This window comes from Xiphophorus hellerii, chromosome 7 (genome assembly GCF_003331165.1).
Source record: "Xiphophorus hellerii strain 12219 chromosome 7, Xiphophorus_hellerii-4.1, whole genome shotgun sequence".
Taxonomy (NCBI): Eukaryota; Metazoa; Chordata; class Actinopteri; order Cyprinodontiformes; family Poeciliidae; genus Xiphophorus; species Xiphophorus hellerii.
Genome location: NC_045678.1, coordinates 15,323,636 through 15,342,773, shown reverse-complemented (window position 1 = coordinate 15,342,773; position 19,138 = coordinate 15,323,636). Strand labels below are relative to the sequence as shown.

Genomic DNA, 19,138 nt, shown 5'->3' with positions numbered 1-19,138 from the left:
GGCTTAAAGATGTTAAGTTTAAAAAGTCAATTATGAAATAACTCAAAAGGTATGTCAGATAAACTCTGATAAAACTGGCTATACGTTTAAACTAGTCAGCTTGTCTATAACCAGGTTAGCCCTGCTGACAGATAAAACACATTTACAATGCACCACAAAACTGAATTCATGAAAATTGGCAGGTCTCCTTAAAATGGCTGTGCATTTTGTTTCAATGTTCCCATTGTGTTCCACATGGAAAGCTCAAAAATGTTATTATTACTTCAACTAAAAAGTAATATGTAACATATTGGTACTATTACAAGATCACTTTATCCTTAAATCTGCCAGAGGTATGAATAATTTTGGTCTTAACTCTGTCTGTGAGGGGTTAGGTGAGATTTTTGTGTGAATTTGCACTGAAGATCTCTTCTGTTATTGTTTTGTGACCCTTAAATTACTCCATCAAGTAAATTGTAATATCACAGAAAGAAAAGATAATTTAAATAAATACAAACAATAGTTTTGAATTATTTGCATCTACTGATGCTACCCAAAACAATTTGCCCCAATGTAGAAACGTTATTGCCCCTTATAATAAATCATGAATTGACTATAATGAGTGCACATTGTGTACAGTAAGATACAAGGACATACTTTTCAGTGTTAGCATTTCTGTGTATGAAATCGTTTCTATGACGGTTTTATGTAATGTAAAATATTCTGATAATATGAATTCTTTGTTTTCATTAGTTGTAAACTGTGACAATCTAACTTAAGTTAAATGAAATACATACATCACCCGTGTACAATTAATCTATATAATCTGATTTCTACTTGTTGAATGCAATGTTAGTTTTCAATCATTTTCAAGTTTAATGAGATAAACCTCGATTAATGTCAGTGTGTGGAGTGAAGATGAGAGTGGGCTCCGAAGTGAAATTCTGTGAAACCTTTTGCAATCTCTGAACACTCTAATATAGGAGTGAAAAAAAAATGCATGGTTTGTAGAAAACACAGTCAAGGACGGAGTCAGAGCGGCCAGTCAATCCTCTGTTATAGTGAAAGCCCCTGGGAGCAATAACTCACCATTCAATCTATGCACCTTTGAAATACAAACATTGTAAGTGAAATCGACAAAATCCCCACTCACAATCAGCAAAAATTATTATCTTTACTTTGACCTGAAAACGCGAAATATTCCCCCAGAAAGACGTTCAGTTCTGATACGCGGATGCGCGCACTGGGAGTTTCCCTTTCAAAGCAATCACACGAGGAGGGGGGAAGAAATTCAGCATTTAAAAGTGCAAGCGTCAGTCACCATGACACACACGCTGGAGGCAATTTCCCATATAGTCCTGGTGATTACCTCGCTCCTTTATTAGATTTATTCGAACTCAACTCACGTTCGTCACTTTTAAATGCCTTGCGCCTGCGCGTAAAGAATCCGGGAGCTGTCCAAGTGCTGAACTGAAAGACGAAAAAGAAAAAAAGAAAGAAAAGGCGTTCCTCTCTCATTCCTTGACAGCCCCTCTCACCTGAAAACGGTTTCACTTCATAGATGCCAGCAAGCCTGGAAGCAGGTCGAAGCTTTTTTAGATCTCAATCCACCGCCTAAAGAGGAGCTGCAAGTCGACGCATCTTGGAGTTAACATAATTTCGACGGTTCTTTTATTTTTTTATTATTATTATTTTTATTATTATTTTCCCCACCCCAAGGACTGATGTTTCTCCACGCCTTTGCTTCGGGCAGTTTGATTTTGTGTGTTGGAGTTTTTCTGTGAAACTGAACTATGATCTTTGGCCGCTTTGAGGAATGTCTCCCGCGTTTCTGCGTGACCCGAGACAGCCCAAACGCCAACGACTTGGTCAGGAGGAGAACGGCGTTGTTCCCGTCTGGATTATGTGTTTGACTGATGTGAACCATATGGAAGAAATAGAATAGAAAAGTGAAGCACATGGGGAAACCACCGGGAATGAAACAATCCTTCTTTAAGGTTTTTGCAGCTATCTTCACATACTACCTGGAGATGAGCAACTTCAGGTAAGAAATTAGATAATTTTTTTTGTTTGTGTTTTTGCACTGCGACTGAGTTTTATTATTATTATTTTATTTTGAAGTTTAAAAAAAAGGCGGTAATTATTTGAAATATTCAGAGTAATTTATTTTCTTTAACCTAATTTAGCTAAACTATTTGACGAACTAAAAATGATAAAGCATAAAATAGTGTTATTTGTTTAGTTTGATTTTAAATTTTTAAATCTTTAGAATTAAATCTGACTTTTGTGTTGTTTTGTGGGGGCAATTAGAATTGCATGTAAAATTGTAATTCTTTAAGGCTTGTTTTTGTTTGGTTGAAAATGAACACTGAATGTTATTTAAGCACCTAATCGTATTAATTGCTGAGCCATCGCTGCAAAATTCTTGCTGCTTCCGCCTGCATGTTTATGCATCTCTGTGGGAATCTCGTGTTATGAACAGATTAGTCCTGTTTTTGAAAGGGAAATCACATCTGATAGCTTAATATACGTCTGTGTGCGTGTGTGTCTGCAACTCACACGTTTTCTGTGCGCGCCTCTGACTCCCAGGCAGCTCCTGGGCTACACCGATAAGGTTTAACACCTGCTTTCTGAGCTGCGACTTCTTTCTGATCAAGTGTTTTTTTTTCTCCCTCCCCTTCACCATATGTGCTTTCCAGAGCTGTGGTCGCCAAGGAGTACGATTCCAGGTCCTCCTCCAGCATGTCTCCATCAGATTTTCTGGACTCCTTAATGGGTCGCACGTCCGGGTACGATGCACGAATTAGACCCAATTTCAAAGGTTTGTTCACAATCAAATGAGTCTCCACTCACACACACATTTCACTTCCCACATTTTGAGAACTATAAATAGCCACAGAAATGCCACTGTAAGTGTAAACACTAATCTTTTTAACCAGTGACGTACTGGATGCTATCTGTTGCCAAGGAACTGGGCTACAAGCAACTTGGAGGCAACAATCAATCACTTCAATTAACAGTAACAGGGGGGACCCTGCTTAGATTTAATCACAGTCCACACTGTGCCACTTAATGATGGTTTTCTTATCTGAAAGCTGTCTAAAATTCAATATCCACCTTTATTAAATGTGAGATCAGAATCAGGAGCTGTAAATATCCCAGCAACACAGAAATAAGACAAGTTCTCACTTCAGACAGGGATGCCACCATGACAGGCTAGACAATTGATGGTGCCCCAGTGGCTAGACTGCAGGCTATGCAGACCTCCTCTGCTGTTGTTGTTGCTTTGATGCTGGGGACACACTCAGCTTCTGTCATTAGAATGGTTTTGAGTGAGCAAAGGTTTCACTTATGGGGCTAAGGCCCACTCTTAGCTTCTGGGGTCACCTGGGAGGTTGCTTGTTACAGTCCATGGACTCCAGTAGGTAAAGCAGCTTGAAAATACAGGAAGGGGAAAAGCACAACAATCCATTGTCTATACCTCCGTTTTCTTGCAAGGTCACAGGGGACTGGTGTTTATCTCCAGCAGTCATTTAGCAAGAGGTAGTGTACCATCTAGACAGGTCACCAGTCCATCACAGGGTCACAATATAGTACCTCCCATTTTTCTTGGAATTTTTACGTCACAGACAAACATATAGTAGCAGATTATTGAGGTGGAACTAAAATCATACAAGCCACATAGTGTGGTCCTCTTTTTAAAAATAATTTTCTTTTAATCCAATACCACTTAATACAATTCAGTTCAACCAACTATCTATAGTAAATAGAGTCCACCTGCATACAATTTCATCTCAGCATGGATGCAGTTGTTTTGTGAAGACCTCAGAGGTTATGCAGAGAACATTTGTGAGCAACCAGCATAATGAAGAACAAGGAATATATCCGACTGCTCAGGGATTAAGCTGTAAAAGAAGTTTATAGCTTTAAAAGCAGTGTTGTATAGTAACGAAGTAAAAATACTTCACTACTTTACTTAAGTATATTTTGGAGTACTTCATACTTTCCTGGAGTATGAAAATTTTTGATGACTTTCACTTTTACTTCACTATATTTCCGAACTTAATTGCGTACTTTTACTCCGATACATTTTCAATGTGTGGTTTAGTTACTCGTTACAACAAAGCGAGAGAGAGAAACGCAAGTGTTTTGACCCCACCTACTGATTAGCAAGTAGCAAGCAGGCTACCGAACAAAGTCCGTAGCCTGCTTGCCTGGGCTTGTTCATCACCACCAATAGGATACTTCTTCTTCTTCTTCTTCTTTTCTATTATGGCGGATCACAAGCAACTTTAAGGTGCATACCGCCACCTACTGTACATGAGTGTGTAGAAGCATTACTTCATATCTATTAAATTCTACTTTTTAATTTTGTATTCTTAAGATAAATAAACAATGCTTTCCTTAATTTGTGAATATCTGTTATGTTTCCTTCGTTTCCTAATATACCTTTAAGATTCCATTCATGCCCCATATTTCTAACTATTCCCTTTAATTCTTCCCTTTCGAGTTCATTTGACTTACAGTTCATCAATATGTGTTCTACATTTTCTTTCTCTCCACATCTCTCACATTTATCATTATTTTTCCTCCCTATTTTATAAAGCATGTCATTTAAGTAGGTATGACCTACTCTTAATCTACTAATTATTATTTCTTCTCTTCTGTTTCGTTCATTAATGCTTCGAATTCAAACTGACTTTTGTACTTCATATAATCTTCTTCCTTTCTTATCTTCATTCCACATTTTTTGCCATTTCTTGATTTCTTTACTTTTAATTAGGATACACCTGTTTCGCTTCTCCCATTAAACACAAAGCAAGTCTCGCAATCAGTAGCAGTCACATGGAAATTCTATCTTACAAAAACTCCCCGTCCAACTTGAAGAAACACATCGAGGTAACGTCTTATGAAATGGTTATAATCCTCCTGTTTCAGTAACTATAGCTTGGTCACTAGGCACTACTGTATTGTGAAATCTTGACCATAAATGAACTTTGTTTGGCATTGTTTCAGTTCCACACGTGGTGTATTTAGCTTAGGCCTAATGTTGACTGTAGCAGGCTACCTAGACTCCTCTGTTCAAGGGGGGACAGAAGCCATAGCAATAGCAATTTAGACTAAATTTAACAAATATAGGAAAGGCATGCAAGTTCAAAACCAGGTTTACAGATGCCAATAAGCTGCATTTCCCTCCCAATTCTTTTTTTCTTTTGCATAATGACCAGTTGTGTGCACCACCTACTGACTGTAGCATTGACTGATTCACTGATTTGTGAAGTAGAGTAATCGTAACAGCTCTTTTTCTTCATGTTGGCCGCATTTTCTGTACTATTTATTTTTCTCATTTTCAGCACTGACCTTACTTGAAGGGAAAACTTAAGGCTTACAAAAACTTTGTATTTTCTGTCCTGGAGGGTATACTAAGAAACTGGTTCAGTTGTAAAGCAGGTTAAGTTAACCTTGTGCTATAGGTAAAGCACCTAATTTTCTTAACTAAATGATGCCTGCAGGTATATCTATTAGCAGGTTTAATTTTGCCTGCACTTGGTTGGGTACATTATTTTAAGTGTATTTGACAAGTTTACCAAAATATAAAAAATGTCATTCAAACTGCATTTGCTTTGTTTTACTTTTTACTTGTACTTTTCATTACATTACTTGAGTACATCCATTTTTACAGTAATTTCCATACTTAAGTACAAGAAGTTTCAAATACTTTAAGACTTTTACTCAAGTAACATTTCAGTCAGTGACTTCGACTTTTACCAAAGTCATATTTTGGAGAGGTACTTGTACTTTTACTTGACTCTGAGATTTCAGTACTTTATACAACACTGTTTAAAAGTTACAATGGAATAGTTTAAATAAAAGCGTTTTAATATGGCTACTCAAAGGCCAGACTTGCTTCCAATAGAGAATCTCTGTCAAGACTTAAAATTTGTTGATAACACCATCCAACTGAGCCTTAGCTATTATGCTCTGAATATGGTGGAAACATGTTTAGTATTTAGAAGCACTGGTCTGTTGGTGGTATAACAGAACATATACGTACAGTTGCAAATGCAGTGAAAGTTGGTCTTGCCAAGTAATAACTCAGGTTAGCTATGCACTTACTAAATGATTTCACACTTTTCAGATTTTTAATTGTTTGTTTTTCTTCTTGACTATTATCCACTATATTGTGTTTGTGTATGACATAAACTCTGAATAAAAAGCATCAGTTTTTAACTGAAAAAATGTGAAAGAAAGTATGAATATTTAATTTCTGCATGCCATATATTCTTTGTCTGTTAGAGAAATCTGGCATATGTCAAGATTTCTATGACATATTATATTTTTAGGTAGTATTGATACATAAAACATCGACTTTGCTGATTGAACCTGGTTGTTTTAGTGCTAGAAGATGAATGGAAGTGAGAGCAGGGATCTCTCTCTGTATTAAGCAGATAGAGCTTCACATGTTACAGTCACAAACAAATCCACATTAAGCGGCTGTGCTGTAAACAGTTAGTTTTTGCTCATGAACCTACTAGATGTACTTTGAAGAGTGTCGAACTGTGTTTCTAAAAAGGCTGACCTAGATTTCCATGCCGAGTTTGTTATGAGGAGCTGCTGCCAGTTACCTCTTTTTGCTGTAAAAATGTGGAAACTTGACAACAAACAGAGGCAAATATTAATACAGAGAGCCATGAAATATTGATGTGGAAAACACAGGGGAAAGGCAGTAGGAAGAGCTTACAACTTCACTTATCAGCTTGGGGAGAAATATTTGCTGTGACTAGTAATGCAAGTCTTGCAAAGATATTTTAGTTTAGGGAGCTGTAGAGAAAAACTACCTTCACTATAGGAGTACATAAGTTAGATTTCCTTATTCTGTTAAAAAGAAAAATCTTTATTTGATGGTTTAGAATTTAAGCATGACCTTTCACTATCAAATATATTTGATTTATTAATTTATTACAAATGAGCCTTTTGATGTGATTTGGACATTCTTGATGTTTTTTTCCTGATCATAACCATCTTATATTTACAGCACCAATGAGTACATCAAGTATTCGCTCCTCTTGTCATTTCTTTTTTATGCTATAACCACAAACTAAATACAATTTATCTGGATGCAACGTGACAGCATGTTGGAAAGAAAACTAGTGCATAGTTAAAAATTTGTTACAGATATACTGTATATACAGTACAGACCAAACGTTTGGACACACCTTCTCATTGAATTCAATGAGAAGGTGTGTTTACATTGAATTCAATGAGAAGGTGTGTCCAAACTTTTGCTCTGTACTGTATATATAAAAAATCAAAATCTGGTGTGTATTCTTATTAAGCCCCCTTTCCTCTGATACAAATACGCTGTATGACATACTCTACATTCAATTGCCTTCAGAAGTTACCTCATCAGCAAACAGAGTCCACCTGTTTGCATTTTCATCTCCACATCGTTGGACAAGCCGAACAAGTGAAGCATTATTCAGAGTAGCAGCCATGTGATCCACTGTAATTGTGGAACTGTAGAGATCCACAGCTCAGGTGGTAAATTCTGTCAACAAGGCTGCTGCTAATCATGCCCTCAGCAAACCTGGGCCTGATGGAGGACAAGCAAGAAGAAAGTCATTGTTTAAAGAAAGTCCTTAGAAGTCCCTTTGAAGTTTTTTACAAGCCGATAAAGTGGTCAAAGCAAACGTTTGGAAGAGGGTTTGCTTGCGAGATGAGACCAACACTGAACTGTGTGGCCTACATGTATAATATATGTATGCATGATACAAAACTCTCTCTGCATACCACTTAAAAGAGGCAGTATTGTGTTTTCATAGAAACATTAATTGGACAACCATGTATCAATTTCCTTTTACTTCACAGCTATGTATTGGTCCATTACATAAAATCTCAACAAAACACAGTGATGTTTGTGGTTATAATGTGACAAAATGTGATACGGGTGTGAATACTTCTGCAAGCCTCTGTGTTACAAGAACAGCTTCTTTTTCATGTCCATGGAAACTTTGCTGATCAGATAATTCACTCCTCAGCTGACACACCACTTTGTGTTTGCATGTCTTTGACTCTGTGTGCATGAATCCTCTATTCAATGTGTTACCGACAAATTACCCCTAAAGGATTACCTCCATTAGACATCATTTCAAACATCATTAAGCCAATGCTAATAACCAGTCATAATGTTAAGTTTCATTTTAATTGCTCTTGTCAAACATTGAGCCCAAAAAGCAGATGTAGTTTCACATGCAACTTGCCACCACCCAGATAACATACAGAAAACTGCTTGTTGTATTGATGCATGTTTGAATACACAGCAAAGCAGCAGCCCGAAATTCACTCTCACCTCAAAGGCCCTGCTTAAACATGTGTGTAAAGGCTTTGTTTCCCCCTGTCATGTCATTGTCATTCCATTTCACAGGTCCTCCTGTAAACGTTACATGCAATATTTTTATCAACAGCTTCGGCTCTGTCACAGAGACAACGATGGTGAGTTCTTTTGGATTTTATATTGATATCTTCCCTGTCCGATTTGTGAATGTGTTATTTATTCCTCAACCTGCAGGTCCACCAGTTAATGTTACCTGCAACATATTTATCAACAGCTTTGGTTCAATAGCAGAAACTACTATGGTGAGTGGCGTGTTGTGCAAAGCCCTGACCTCTTCTCTGGAATCCAGATTGAATCATTATGTTTTTGCCCAGTGCTCTTTCGTTTTTTACTTCAATTCATGCATCTTTTATGATCATCACTGACCCAATTGACGGGTTAAGTATTGATTTCTGTCCCCATGTGGCCCTTTGTAAACATGTTTGATCAGGTCTGAACTCCAACAAACTCAAACAAGTAATTTAGTTTGAGCGTAATCAATAAATAGCAGCAGGAGGTAGGGGGAATTTTAAACTTTGTACTAAAGCATCCATTTGTCAAATGGGGGAAAAAAAACATAGCATCTATGAGAACATGTAAACTAATCAAGATCAAAGGACGCATAATGAGAGATAATAACCACTTAGATAGTAAATGGAAAATGTTAATTTGTGCAGGGAGCGGAAAGACGCGCAACTGCCAGGGAATTACACAGCCTCAGACAGGCATGGCAAATACTTGGAACCGCCAATATGCTGATGAAATGTCAAACAACATAAGGGCTTTTCATCATCGTGACATATCAATTACTCTGAGCAACTGAGCTTTCTGACAGTTCATACTACTTACTGTAGTATCAGAGCTCCACTCATCCAGCTGTACTAATTCATCATTTATTTACCTTCTTTAAATGCTAATTCTGACAAGAAACCAATGAAAAAGGTCAGTTTAGGTCAAATTGTAACACTATCTGATCAAGAGAAGACATGTTTGGATGATTAAGACTCCATTGACACCTCGATGATGGATGTTCTGATGCAAAACATGTTTTTAGAGTTATGCTCACTCATCGACCTTTCCATTAATTGTTCAGTGTTGTGTTCCAATGTTGCAAAATTGTGTTTGATGAGAGGAAAATAGTGTACGTTTTGAAGCTTCACTAAATTAAAATGTGTGCTTCTTAATGTGGAAATTATCTATGTATGATTTATTTTGTTTCTTGATGATGAATGACAAATGATGATTAGTCTGTCAACTTTGCATGAATCTTATGATAATATTGAGCTTTCAGTGAAATGCTTAATTTGTTCTTTATTCTGAATGGGATCATTATCCAAAAAAAAAAACTCTTAAAAAAAGTGATTCTTAAAAATAAAAATAATTTGGGTTCACAAGTTGAATTTATTGAGGGCTTTGTCTAAGCCATATGATAGACTGAAACATAAATACACACTCATGTTAATATCTGGTAAAATATTGCCCCAAAACAACATGAGTATTGTTGTCGTCAACAAGCTTGTATAATTTTATCTGTATCTTTGAATATTTTTGAAGATTAAACTGCAGTCAGATGGATCGGATTTCTAGTAGAAATGGTGAACGTAATTTATTTTGGCTAATATTGTGGCACAGAATAAAGTTTTAAGCATCTTCTGCAAATTGTTAAAAAGATTGAAATTCTGGCCATTCCTCAAACATATTGCTATTCCTCTTCACAAATATCTGTTTGTTTGGGACCATCATCTTGTTAGAATACCTTATGATGTCCAAAGTTCAACCGTCCAGCTGTTCATGTAAAGTCTAGTTGAGGAATCATGAGATCATTTTCCTCCTTTCCTATTCCATTCACTTTGAATGACGAACAAGTTTCACTGGAAGCAAACCAGCCACTCATTTGACCCCAAAACATTTTTTTTCCAGAACGCATCTGTTTTCTTAACGATGGTATAAAACATTTGAGCTTTTTTGATTCATGAGTTATTTCAGAACACCACAACCATTTTTTTATATATTTGAGTAATTTTTCAGACTTGGTTCAGCTTGGTGCATCCATATTCCTTGACATGTCCAACTTACAAACAGCTTCCAAAAAGAATTTCCAAATTTTCCTTCATAATTAAGCTATCACTTCTAGAGATTTTCCATTTGTTAATTTTATTAGATTAACCAGTATTTTTTTATTGCACTAATGAGAAAATATCTGCGGCTTCCAATCGTGCTCACTAACTAAATAAATATTTTGGTGAATGTACATATATATATTTTTTTAAATATTTAACCTGGGTAGATTAAAGAAAATGACTTGTAAAACTTGTGAACCCAAACATTGTTTTTCAGAAATGATTCCACCCTGGAAAATGACCCAAATAAATAATTTTCTATGATAGGATGTAAACTTTCAAACAATATATTGATCTGTGTTTTGAGTATCTGTACATTTTAAATTAAGATCAACAATTTGTGATGTAAATGTGGACAGAGTGTGTTAATGTGCATATTACATAGTTTAAGTGATACATAATCTTTGGTATGATTTCCTGCTTTCCTGATAAATTCCCTTATTTATCAGTGATAGAAACATATTTTCATGTATCTGACCATTTAATCACTGTAACTATTATTATGTTATCATTATTATAATTTTTCTAGATGAAAAAGAGCCACATTAAAACAAGATAATGTGCAACTGGTATTTTCATCGTCAGCATGCATTTCTCTCAGCCCCAAATCGCTCCGCAGCAAATATGCAAAGCTGCTTGTGGTCTCTGCAGGATTACAGAGTGAACATCTTCCTGCGGCAGAAGTGGAATGACCCACGGCTGGCGTATAGTAAATACCCAGACTCCTCGCTTGACCTGGACCCTTCCATGCTGGACTCCATATGGAAGCCAGATCTTTTCTTTGCCAACGAGAAGGGGGCTAACTTCCACGACGTCACCACGGACAACAAGCTGCTGCGCATCTTTAAGGATGGAAATGTGCTTTACAGTATCAGGTGAAGTGGAGCAATTTTAAATATCAGAACTGTAAAAAGTACTCTGCATTGCTTTACAAATGTACACATACATGTAGACTTTTCATATTTTGCTGTGTTTACACTTCAATGAGTTTTATTTGGATTTTATGTGATAAATCAACCAAAGACTTGAGACTGGGGAACAGCCCAGTCAAAATCCAAATAATGTGTAGCAAGACATAAACATTGATGTTCACAGACTCTATCAACTTTGAAAGGCTGGAGTTATTTTGCAAAGGAAGATGTTTCTGAATGTGCATAGCTGGTAACCATATAAACTTGCAAGTTTAACTGATCTGAAAGCTGGGTGTAGAGAGGGAGTCTAAATGTAAATACACAAAATGAATTTTTGATTTTTATTTATGAAAAGATAGAAGTCATTATACATGTTCCTTCCAATGCACATTTATAATGTACTTGGTGGGCAATCATAATCATAAAATACCAACGAAATGCATTGAAGTTTGTGGTTTGAATGTAACAAAATGTGGAAAAGTTTAACAAATATGAAAACCTGTAAGCCACATGAAGCCCCCTCCACCTTAGAACAGAATCTAGTGAGTTAAAGTACATAGCTGTTTTACTTGGACATTATTTGATACACAGATTCACAGATTTATATACACAGATTTCTGTGTATTTCAACCTACTATTCCCAAGAGTTGATCAACTGTTAGCAGTTACAACTAATTTAAGTTTTAGTTGGAGTTTCAGAGTTCTGAGCAAAATAATGAACGATCCAAACCCTTATAAACCAAAACCTCCATACATTTCACCAGAAGACATTCAGTTACTGCTTTTCTTAAATTTCCTCAGACTTCAAAGACTCTAGATGTAAAGCATATCATTTTAAATTGATCTTATCTGTTATGTTCACTTCTTTCAAATACTCTAATATGTTGAACATCAGTCGATTTCTAAGGCAAGACAGACTGTTTTTATTCATATTATTCTTTTATTGAAAAGAGCTCAGATTGAAAAAGGCAAGTTCCTCTCAGGGGCTTTGAATGAAAATCTAAAAGAAAAGAAATGATTTTTTTTTCTTTATTTTTGCCTCTATGCACAGAATAGCTTAGAGACTACACTGTGTGTGACATTTAAAGGGTCTCTCAGCTTTAACTGTAAACATAGTCCAGGTACAAGACTTGAAAACAGGTTACCTCTTATTTCAATACAACCTCTGCCACGTGCACCATTCAATTTCTTTCAGCAGAGATGCAATGTAACATAGATCAATTTTGAGTCCATTTGGAGAGCAGCTCAGGGCTGAGTGGTGCACAGGTGCAGCGGTAGAGTAGGTGAATGAGAGAAATGAAAGGTGGTTAACCACACTCTTCAGTCGGGGGAGAGAAATGACAGAGTGGGCAGACTGCCGACCACAATGCATCACTGAAACAATAAGTTGCAGTAATGAAAGTGTGATGGGAACCCGTTGAAGGGAATCCTATGAGATACAACGGAGGTTCTCACTGGACCCAATACAGAGATTGCAAAAAAATGTACGGACAGTAATGTGATTCTTCAATCTATTGTCAAATCATGTGTTGAGGCCCTAGTTCAAGATTTCATAAACACATTCGGCCAGACCCGCCTTGTTATATAATATGTCCTTCTCTTATACGACAGGTTGACTCTCATTCTGTCCTGTCCGATGGATCTGAAAAACTTTCCGATGGATGTTCAAACTTGTACGATGCAGCTGGAAAGTTGTGAGTATTTTATGTTTTTCTTATGTTATTTTCTGGACTCTTCTAATGGAAAATCTGCTCTTTATCTAAACTCCTCCCATCATTTATTATCTTCAGTTGGCTACACCATGAATGACCTGATTTTTGAGTGGCTGGAGAACGGCGCGGTGCAGGTGTCAGAGGGACTCACCCTGCCTCAGTTCATTATGAAGGAGGAGAAAGAGCTGGGCTACTGCACTAAGCATTACAACACTGGTCAGAAAACATTTTAAGTCTTTAATTTTAAAACATTTTTTAACTAAACACATCCTGTCTAATTAACCCAACCTCTCTGAATTGCATTTGTCTAATTGAATTACATTTGTTCCCATGCTGCAGGTAAATTCACCTGCATCGAAGTTAAATTTCACCTGGAAAGACAGATGGGCTACTACCTGATCCAGATGTATATTCCTTCACTTCTCATTGTCATCCTCTCATGGGTGTCGTTTTGGATAAATATGGATGCTGCTCCTGCAAGAGTGGCATTGGGCATCACCACTGTGCTTACGATGACCACTCAAAGCTCTGGCTCGCGAGCTTCTCTTCCAAAGGTGCAATTACATTTTTCTCTCTGACCATCTCAAGTAACATGCAGCATGGCAGATCTTATATTTTAGTGCAAAATGTCATTCAGAGGTACATAAAGGTTTCCAGTAGAACATGTGGCTGTAGTACACCATCTTGCTTTCATACTCCTGAAACTCCTTTCCCTGTATTTAGATCCATTCATCTCAAGAAAAGCATCCCCATAACATGCTACTGCCATCACTATGTGTTATGGTTGGGATAATGTGTTCAAGTTAATGGACAGTGTTTATTTTTCGCCACATTTAAGGCCAAAAGGTTGTGTTTTGATGTCTTTCGACTAGAGCACATTCTACTTGCTTGCTGTTCTTCCTACGTGGCTTGTGGCAGTTGGCTAGGTGGACTTCTTATTGCTTTCTTTTTACCACTTCTCCGTGAAAGCCAGTTTTGTGCAGTTCACAAGTGATAGTTGTTGATGAACTGATTTCTAACCCCCACCCTTGCCCCTCTGAGGGTCTTTGCAGCTCTTCCAGAGTTGGCCTCTTGATTGCTTGTCTGATTAACACTCTCCTTGTCTGACTTGTCAATAGAAGAAGCCGAATACATACTCTCGTGGAAAAATTTTAACACATCATGAAATAATGGTTGTCTAAAAGAAGGGAGAACAAAAATTGAAGAAATGAAAGTCTGATTTGTGCCCTCAGTCCATGTGCTTAGAAATAATAATTGTAATTAATAAAATAATAATCATTGATGTTTTGATCACTGAAAAGTCAAAGTAATGTGACAGTCATGGTCGTGATAAGCGTATGGGAACCTTTCCATGGTGTTTATGTCAGATCACTGAATTTTACCAATCAAGCAATACTCATGTTTTATGAGTGTTCTTTACAAAAAAAAATATAAGTAAAAAAAAACATTTTAAGTACCTTTCAAAACAAACCTCATAAAAGGCTTCAACAAAAAAAAGCATGGAGTTGCTGCATGTGAACTTAAGTCTGTAATGGATAGATCAATTGCACTCACCATATTTTGTCTTTATTTTAAGTGAATGTTGATGGCACTCAAAACTATGGCAGCAATGTTTCAGAAGAGAAGCTCTCACTAAACTCAAACACAAACACAAATCAAATATCAATGACACAATAAAATAACTAATAAATGCATATTCTATTCAAATGACACGGCTGTCTTTAATCAGAAACAAGACTATAATGATTGTACTCCTCATTCAATGTACCCTGAAGTCAACATCACAATTGGTTTTGCATGATTGTCACAGAGACCATGTATGCATTACAAACAGCAGAGCAACACTGCAAACGCCTATTTTCAATTATGGAAAACAGGCACACACTCACTGTGAAGAGTCCTCCAGCACAATGAGTTGGATCTCAAAGATCAATCAATCTCATCATTATCAAAGGCTACAGTCAGCGTCATGAAAGACATAAAAAACACAGACATGCTGATAAATATTTCAAGAGGAGCTTTTGAGAGCTTTGACTCATGGAAACAATAACTCAGTGTGCCTTTAAGGGTCCTCGGATTTCTGAGTTGCTTTCTGAACAAGCCATTCAGTGTGATGAACAGGCGAGGTCTCAGGGATGGGAAGGAAAAACTACAAACTTCATGCTTTACTTTCCAAAAATTACAGCTCAAAACCAGCATTAAAGGTACAACTGATTATGTTTCTATTGTTATGTGCCAGTCTAACACTGACATTAACGGCAACCAAGCAACTCTTCCAAGCAAACACTTGAGATATTTACCCTTAATTACATTTATCTGAATGACACATTTAGCTAACAAAATGTGTAATAAACTTTGCAGTGCATCAAGTCAATAAATAAAGGAAACTCTGATTTAAGTGTCATAGCTGGATTACAGTTTAAAGTGAAATCAAAAATTCATGCTGCATTTGATTTGTGAGTTGATGCTGTCACCTTATTGGGTCTAACAAAGAAAATCTGTTTTGTCTCTCAGGTCTCGTACGTGAAAGCCATTGATATCTGGATGGCTGTGTGTCTGCTCTTTGTATTTGCTGCATTGCTAGAATATGCTGGGGTTAATTTTGTCTCCAGGCAACAGAAAGAGTTCCTCCGCCTGAGGCGAAGACAAAGAAGGAATCACAAGGTAAGGTTTCAAAGATTTCACAAAGCTGCTGTTTGCATAGGACACTTTTAGTGCACACCAGTGCGACTTTGTGGCTCCGTTTTCTTTTCCATCTACATACCAAAATCGCCTTCAAAAAGTAAGAAAAAGTATTTCGAAAGCAAGTGCAACACGACTTCATGGATGTATGTACAGAAAGAGCGGGCCAACCCCATTTAAGCTACGAAAAGAAGAGGTCTATGTAGCAAAAAAAGGCACAAATTTACCGGACATTATACCAACAATCAGATTAATACCCTGGCTCTACACGGCCCAAAGACGTGACTTATGTGCAGATCTTAATCAGACCTTTTGAATAAATCACAAAAGCACCTTGGCGTTCATTTTAAAAACATAATCCTTGAATAAGGCTACACATTTGTTGGTCTAATTATTGGTTTATCTGACAGCCTGTCACTCTATTCAGAAGTTTGTAACTTAAGATAGCAGTTTTAGCTTTAGTTCAGTTAGCACAACCACCTTTAGATTTGGCATCGTTCTTTATTTGGCTTTTTCTGTAAAATCTTTCATATTACTGATTTTTCCAGATCTAGAGTTTTATAGATATAGAGTTTTTCACCTGAGAATATTTTTAGAATTCTGTGACAAAAAGTATATTAGTAATTATTTATTTGCTTTAATACATCGTGAGTAAATTGTGTTTGAAATTGTGTTTTTCTTTATGAAGTAAATAAAAAACGATTTGCAAGGTTTGGTAAAGGTTGAGCAATAGGGGGCACTCATAACAGGAAATAAATATAAGCAAAAGCAACATCAAACTTTTTGAGTTAAAAAGTTGGAAACTTCTAAGCCTTAGACATTTTAAAGAGCTTACTGCAAAATAAACTTAAACTGACTTTATGATTAATTTAGCTAAGAACAATTTAAACACTTAGTGGTACTCCTATACCAGAGAGCATATGACATTCAGCCCAAGATAGTTAGGCATTATTAAGCATAAATAAGGGAAAAGGGAGAGTTATGTCAAAGTTTACTTTGCTGTAATGCAGCAGCACTGGGAACTCTATACCTTTCTATACCCTTATGCCACATTCAAAACGTGATAAGTAAGTGATAAATTAAAATCAGTGTCTTTACTGTGAGTGTGTCTAGTTCACACAGCTGTTCAAATATTAATCAAATGACATAAAACTTTTAATTTCTCTATGAAAGAAGGTTGTGTTTACCGAAAACATTAAAGTAAACATTGAGCATATGCAATTACTAGAAAGCTGCTGACATGCCCTTCAGCCTCCATTCTGCGCTTTAGTACAACTGTAGAAAGTTGCAGGTAAATGTGAAATGGAAGATGCGTTGCGCTATTATTGTTTGGTTGAAATTAAGATTCAACCCCTGCAGCAGTCATACTATTGCTTTTTCATTAAAGTGCATCTGGTTATCCTGTGAATTCTAATTAATTTAGAAGAGTTTGTAATATCTAGTGATTAACATTCATGTATAATCACTGTATTACAGAAATGCATGCCTCTGGCCACTGAAACGCAAACATGACACTTGAGCCGTACATACAGTTATCATTCACATATTCACTTGTTTTTCAGGAGGATGAAGGCCGCTTTAATTTAACTGGGTACAACATGAGTCAGTGCATGCCAACAAAGGATGGGTCGGCTGTTAAGAATGCAGTTCCTGCCACGAACCCCCAGCCTTCAACTCCAAAGGACATAGATGCTATGAGGAAAAAGTTTGTGGACAGAGCCAAGCGAATAGACACAATCTCCAGGGCGGCCTTCCCGCTGGCTTTTCTGATCTTCAACGTCTTCTACTGGATCACATATAAGATCATCCGACATGAAGACGTTCACAAACAGTAATGACTTGACCCTCTGCTGATAACGTTTTATCTTTCCATTTCTCAAATTGAGAAATGCTCGGGAAACTGTGTGCCGAGAGGCACCATGGAGTCAATGGAGATGCTTTTTCAGGGATAATGTACAATGTTCATGCGTTATAAAGATCAAATGCTATTGTATCTGGTGAGGTGAAGGTTCTTGAGAAAAAGATGCTTTGTTTGTTCTTGTACTGCTGTGTAATATCTGATGAAGACTTAGTATGCTGCTGGAGAAGATGGACCAAAACCCCCTTGAATCACCCAGCCCTGGCATCTCTACAACAAAGGAAACATTCCACAGGTTTGTGACTGTAGCTAGCTTAGATCTTCAAAGACTTTTTTGATGCAAAATTTCTTATCGAGGATGTTCAAACTGTTTTATAGTGTAGTATTGTTTTTGGCACTTCTTCCTCTCTGTCTAAAATACAGTAAGTTTTAAGCAAACAGAGCATGTATAGATGTATTAAATATTAAGGAGCTGCACATGTCTCAGGTACGGCTGTGAAGGAAGGAGATGGAAATCTGGGAAAGGAGTCTGGAGATTCCATTTTTATGAAATACCTGAAGCCTTAGATATTTGATTTGGTTTGGATGAAGTGCTATGCTCTTGTATTTTTTCACGCTTCTATCTAACAAGTATTCACGGATAACTGATGTCACACAAAGTTGTGAATTTTGTTCACGTGTTTTTAATTTCTGCCTCCCATTTTTGAAGTGATTTATTAACTAAGCTGTCACAGGCTGATTTTTAAACAAATGTATAACTGGGCAAACAAACTCTGATTGTACATTATTCTGTGTTGTCATATGCATATTTATTTATACCCCAGGTAATTACTCCAGGTATATTTCGTACTCTGTTTTGTAGATTTAGCTAAATGAAATATTTATTGTAACGACTCAAAGGTTATGTTTATAAAATTGATATCTTTGTGTAAACCTATTCAGCTTCCACTGCAGACTATTTCCTTCACTTTGAGTATTCATGGATACAATCAGCAGTGAAGAACAAGTCTTCATTCAACATTCATAGTACAGAGCAGCTAATGGTAATTGCACTCCTGGGAAATATCTTTTCTTAAATGCTATTCATGAAGAAAGATTATTTACTGGCTTGTATATCAATAAAACTGACTGTGCATCATGTTTACCTTATCCTCTCCTGAAATCTATAAGAAAGTAGTAGGGTAGTTCAAAATTTTGAACGTGAAGTTCTGTTAAATGTGGCCAGTTGGTAGCACTGTTGGCTTGTAGCAAGAAGGTTTGAATCCAGATCGGGGGTCTTTCTGCATGGGGTTTTACAAGCTCATGCATGCATGGGTTCTCTCTGGGTACTCCAGCTTTCTATCACAGTCTAAAAACATTATTTTTAGGTCAATTGCCCTCAAGTATGAATGTGGATATGCATGGTTGTTTTTGCTGTGTGTCTCTGTTTTGCCCTACGATGGACTGGTGACATGTCCAGGATGGGTGTACATACTTCTCGCCCAATGAGAGATGGAGATAGG

General features: G+C 36.8%; 1 protein-coding gene across 7 annotated transcripts; it reads left to right on the top strand.

Annotated features, from left to right (window-relative positions):
* The first annotated feature begins 1,284 nt into the window (after positions 1-1,284).
* On the top strand, positions 1,285-18,780 carry glra2 (glycine receptor, alpha 2). 7 transcript variants are annotated; one of them, XM_032568260.1, is made up of 10 exons: positions 1,293-2,023; positions 2,679-2,800; positions 8,445-8,472; positions 8,549-8,616; positions 11,125-11,348; positions 12,996-13,078; positions 13,175-13,312; positions 13,436-13,650; positions 15,611-15,760; positions 17,341-18,780. In XM_032568260.1, the coding sequence occupies exons 2-10, from the start codon at positions 2,774-2,776 to the stop codon at positions 17,611-17,613; spliced, it is 1,206 nt and encodes a 401-aa protein (XP_032424151.1). In that variant the 5' UTR covers positions 1,293-2,023; positions 2,679-2,773; the 3' UTR covers positions 17,614-18,780. The 7 variants fall into 7 exon arrangements, with proteins under 7 accessions (XP_032424147.1, XP_032424146.1, XP_032424150.1 ...); XM_032568255.1 differs by having other exon boundaries at positions 1,289-2,023; positions 8,405-8,616; XM_032568259.1 differs by lacking the exon at positions 8,549-8,616 and having other exon boundaries at positions 1,290-2,023; positions 8,405-8,472.
* The last annotated feature ends 358 nt before the right edge of the window (positions 18,781-19,138 follow it).

Excerpts from the sequence above, each read along its gene's own strand:
- glra2 (XM_032568255.1), top strand. The coding sequence starts at position 1,938 with ATGGGGAAACCACCGGGAATGAAACAATCCTTCTTTAAGGTTTTTGCA. Across the intron at positions 2,801-8,404 it reads AATTAGACCCAATTTCAAAG|GTCCTCCTGTAAACGTTACA; the intron begins GTTTGTTCACAA and ends TCCATTTCACAG. Across the intron at positions 13,313-13,435 it reads CACTAAGCATTACAACACTG|GTAAATTCACCTGCATCGAA; the intron begins GTCAGAAAACAT and ends CCCATGCTGCAG.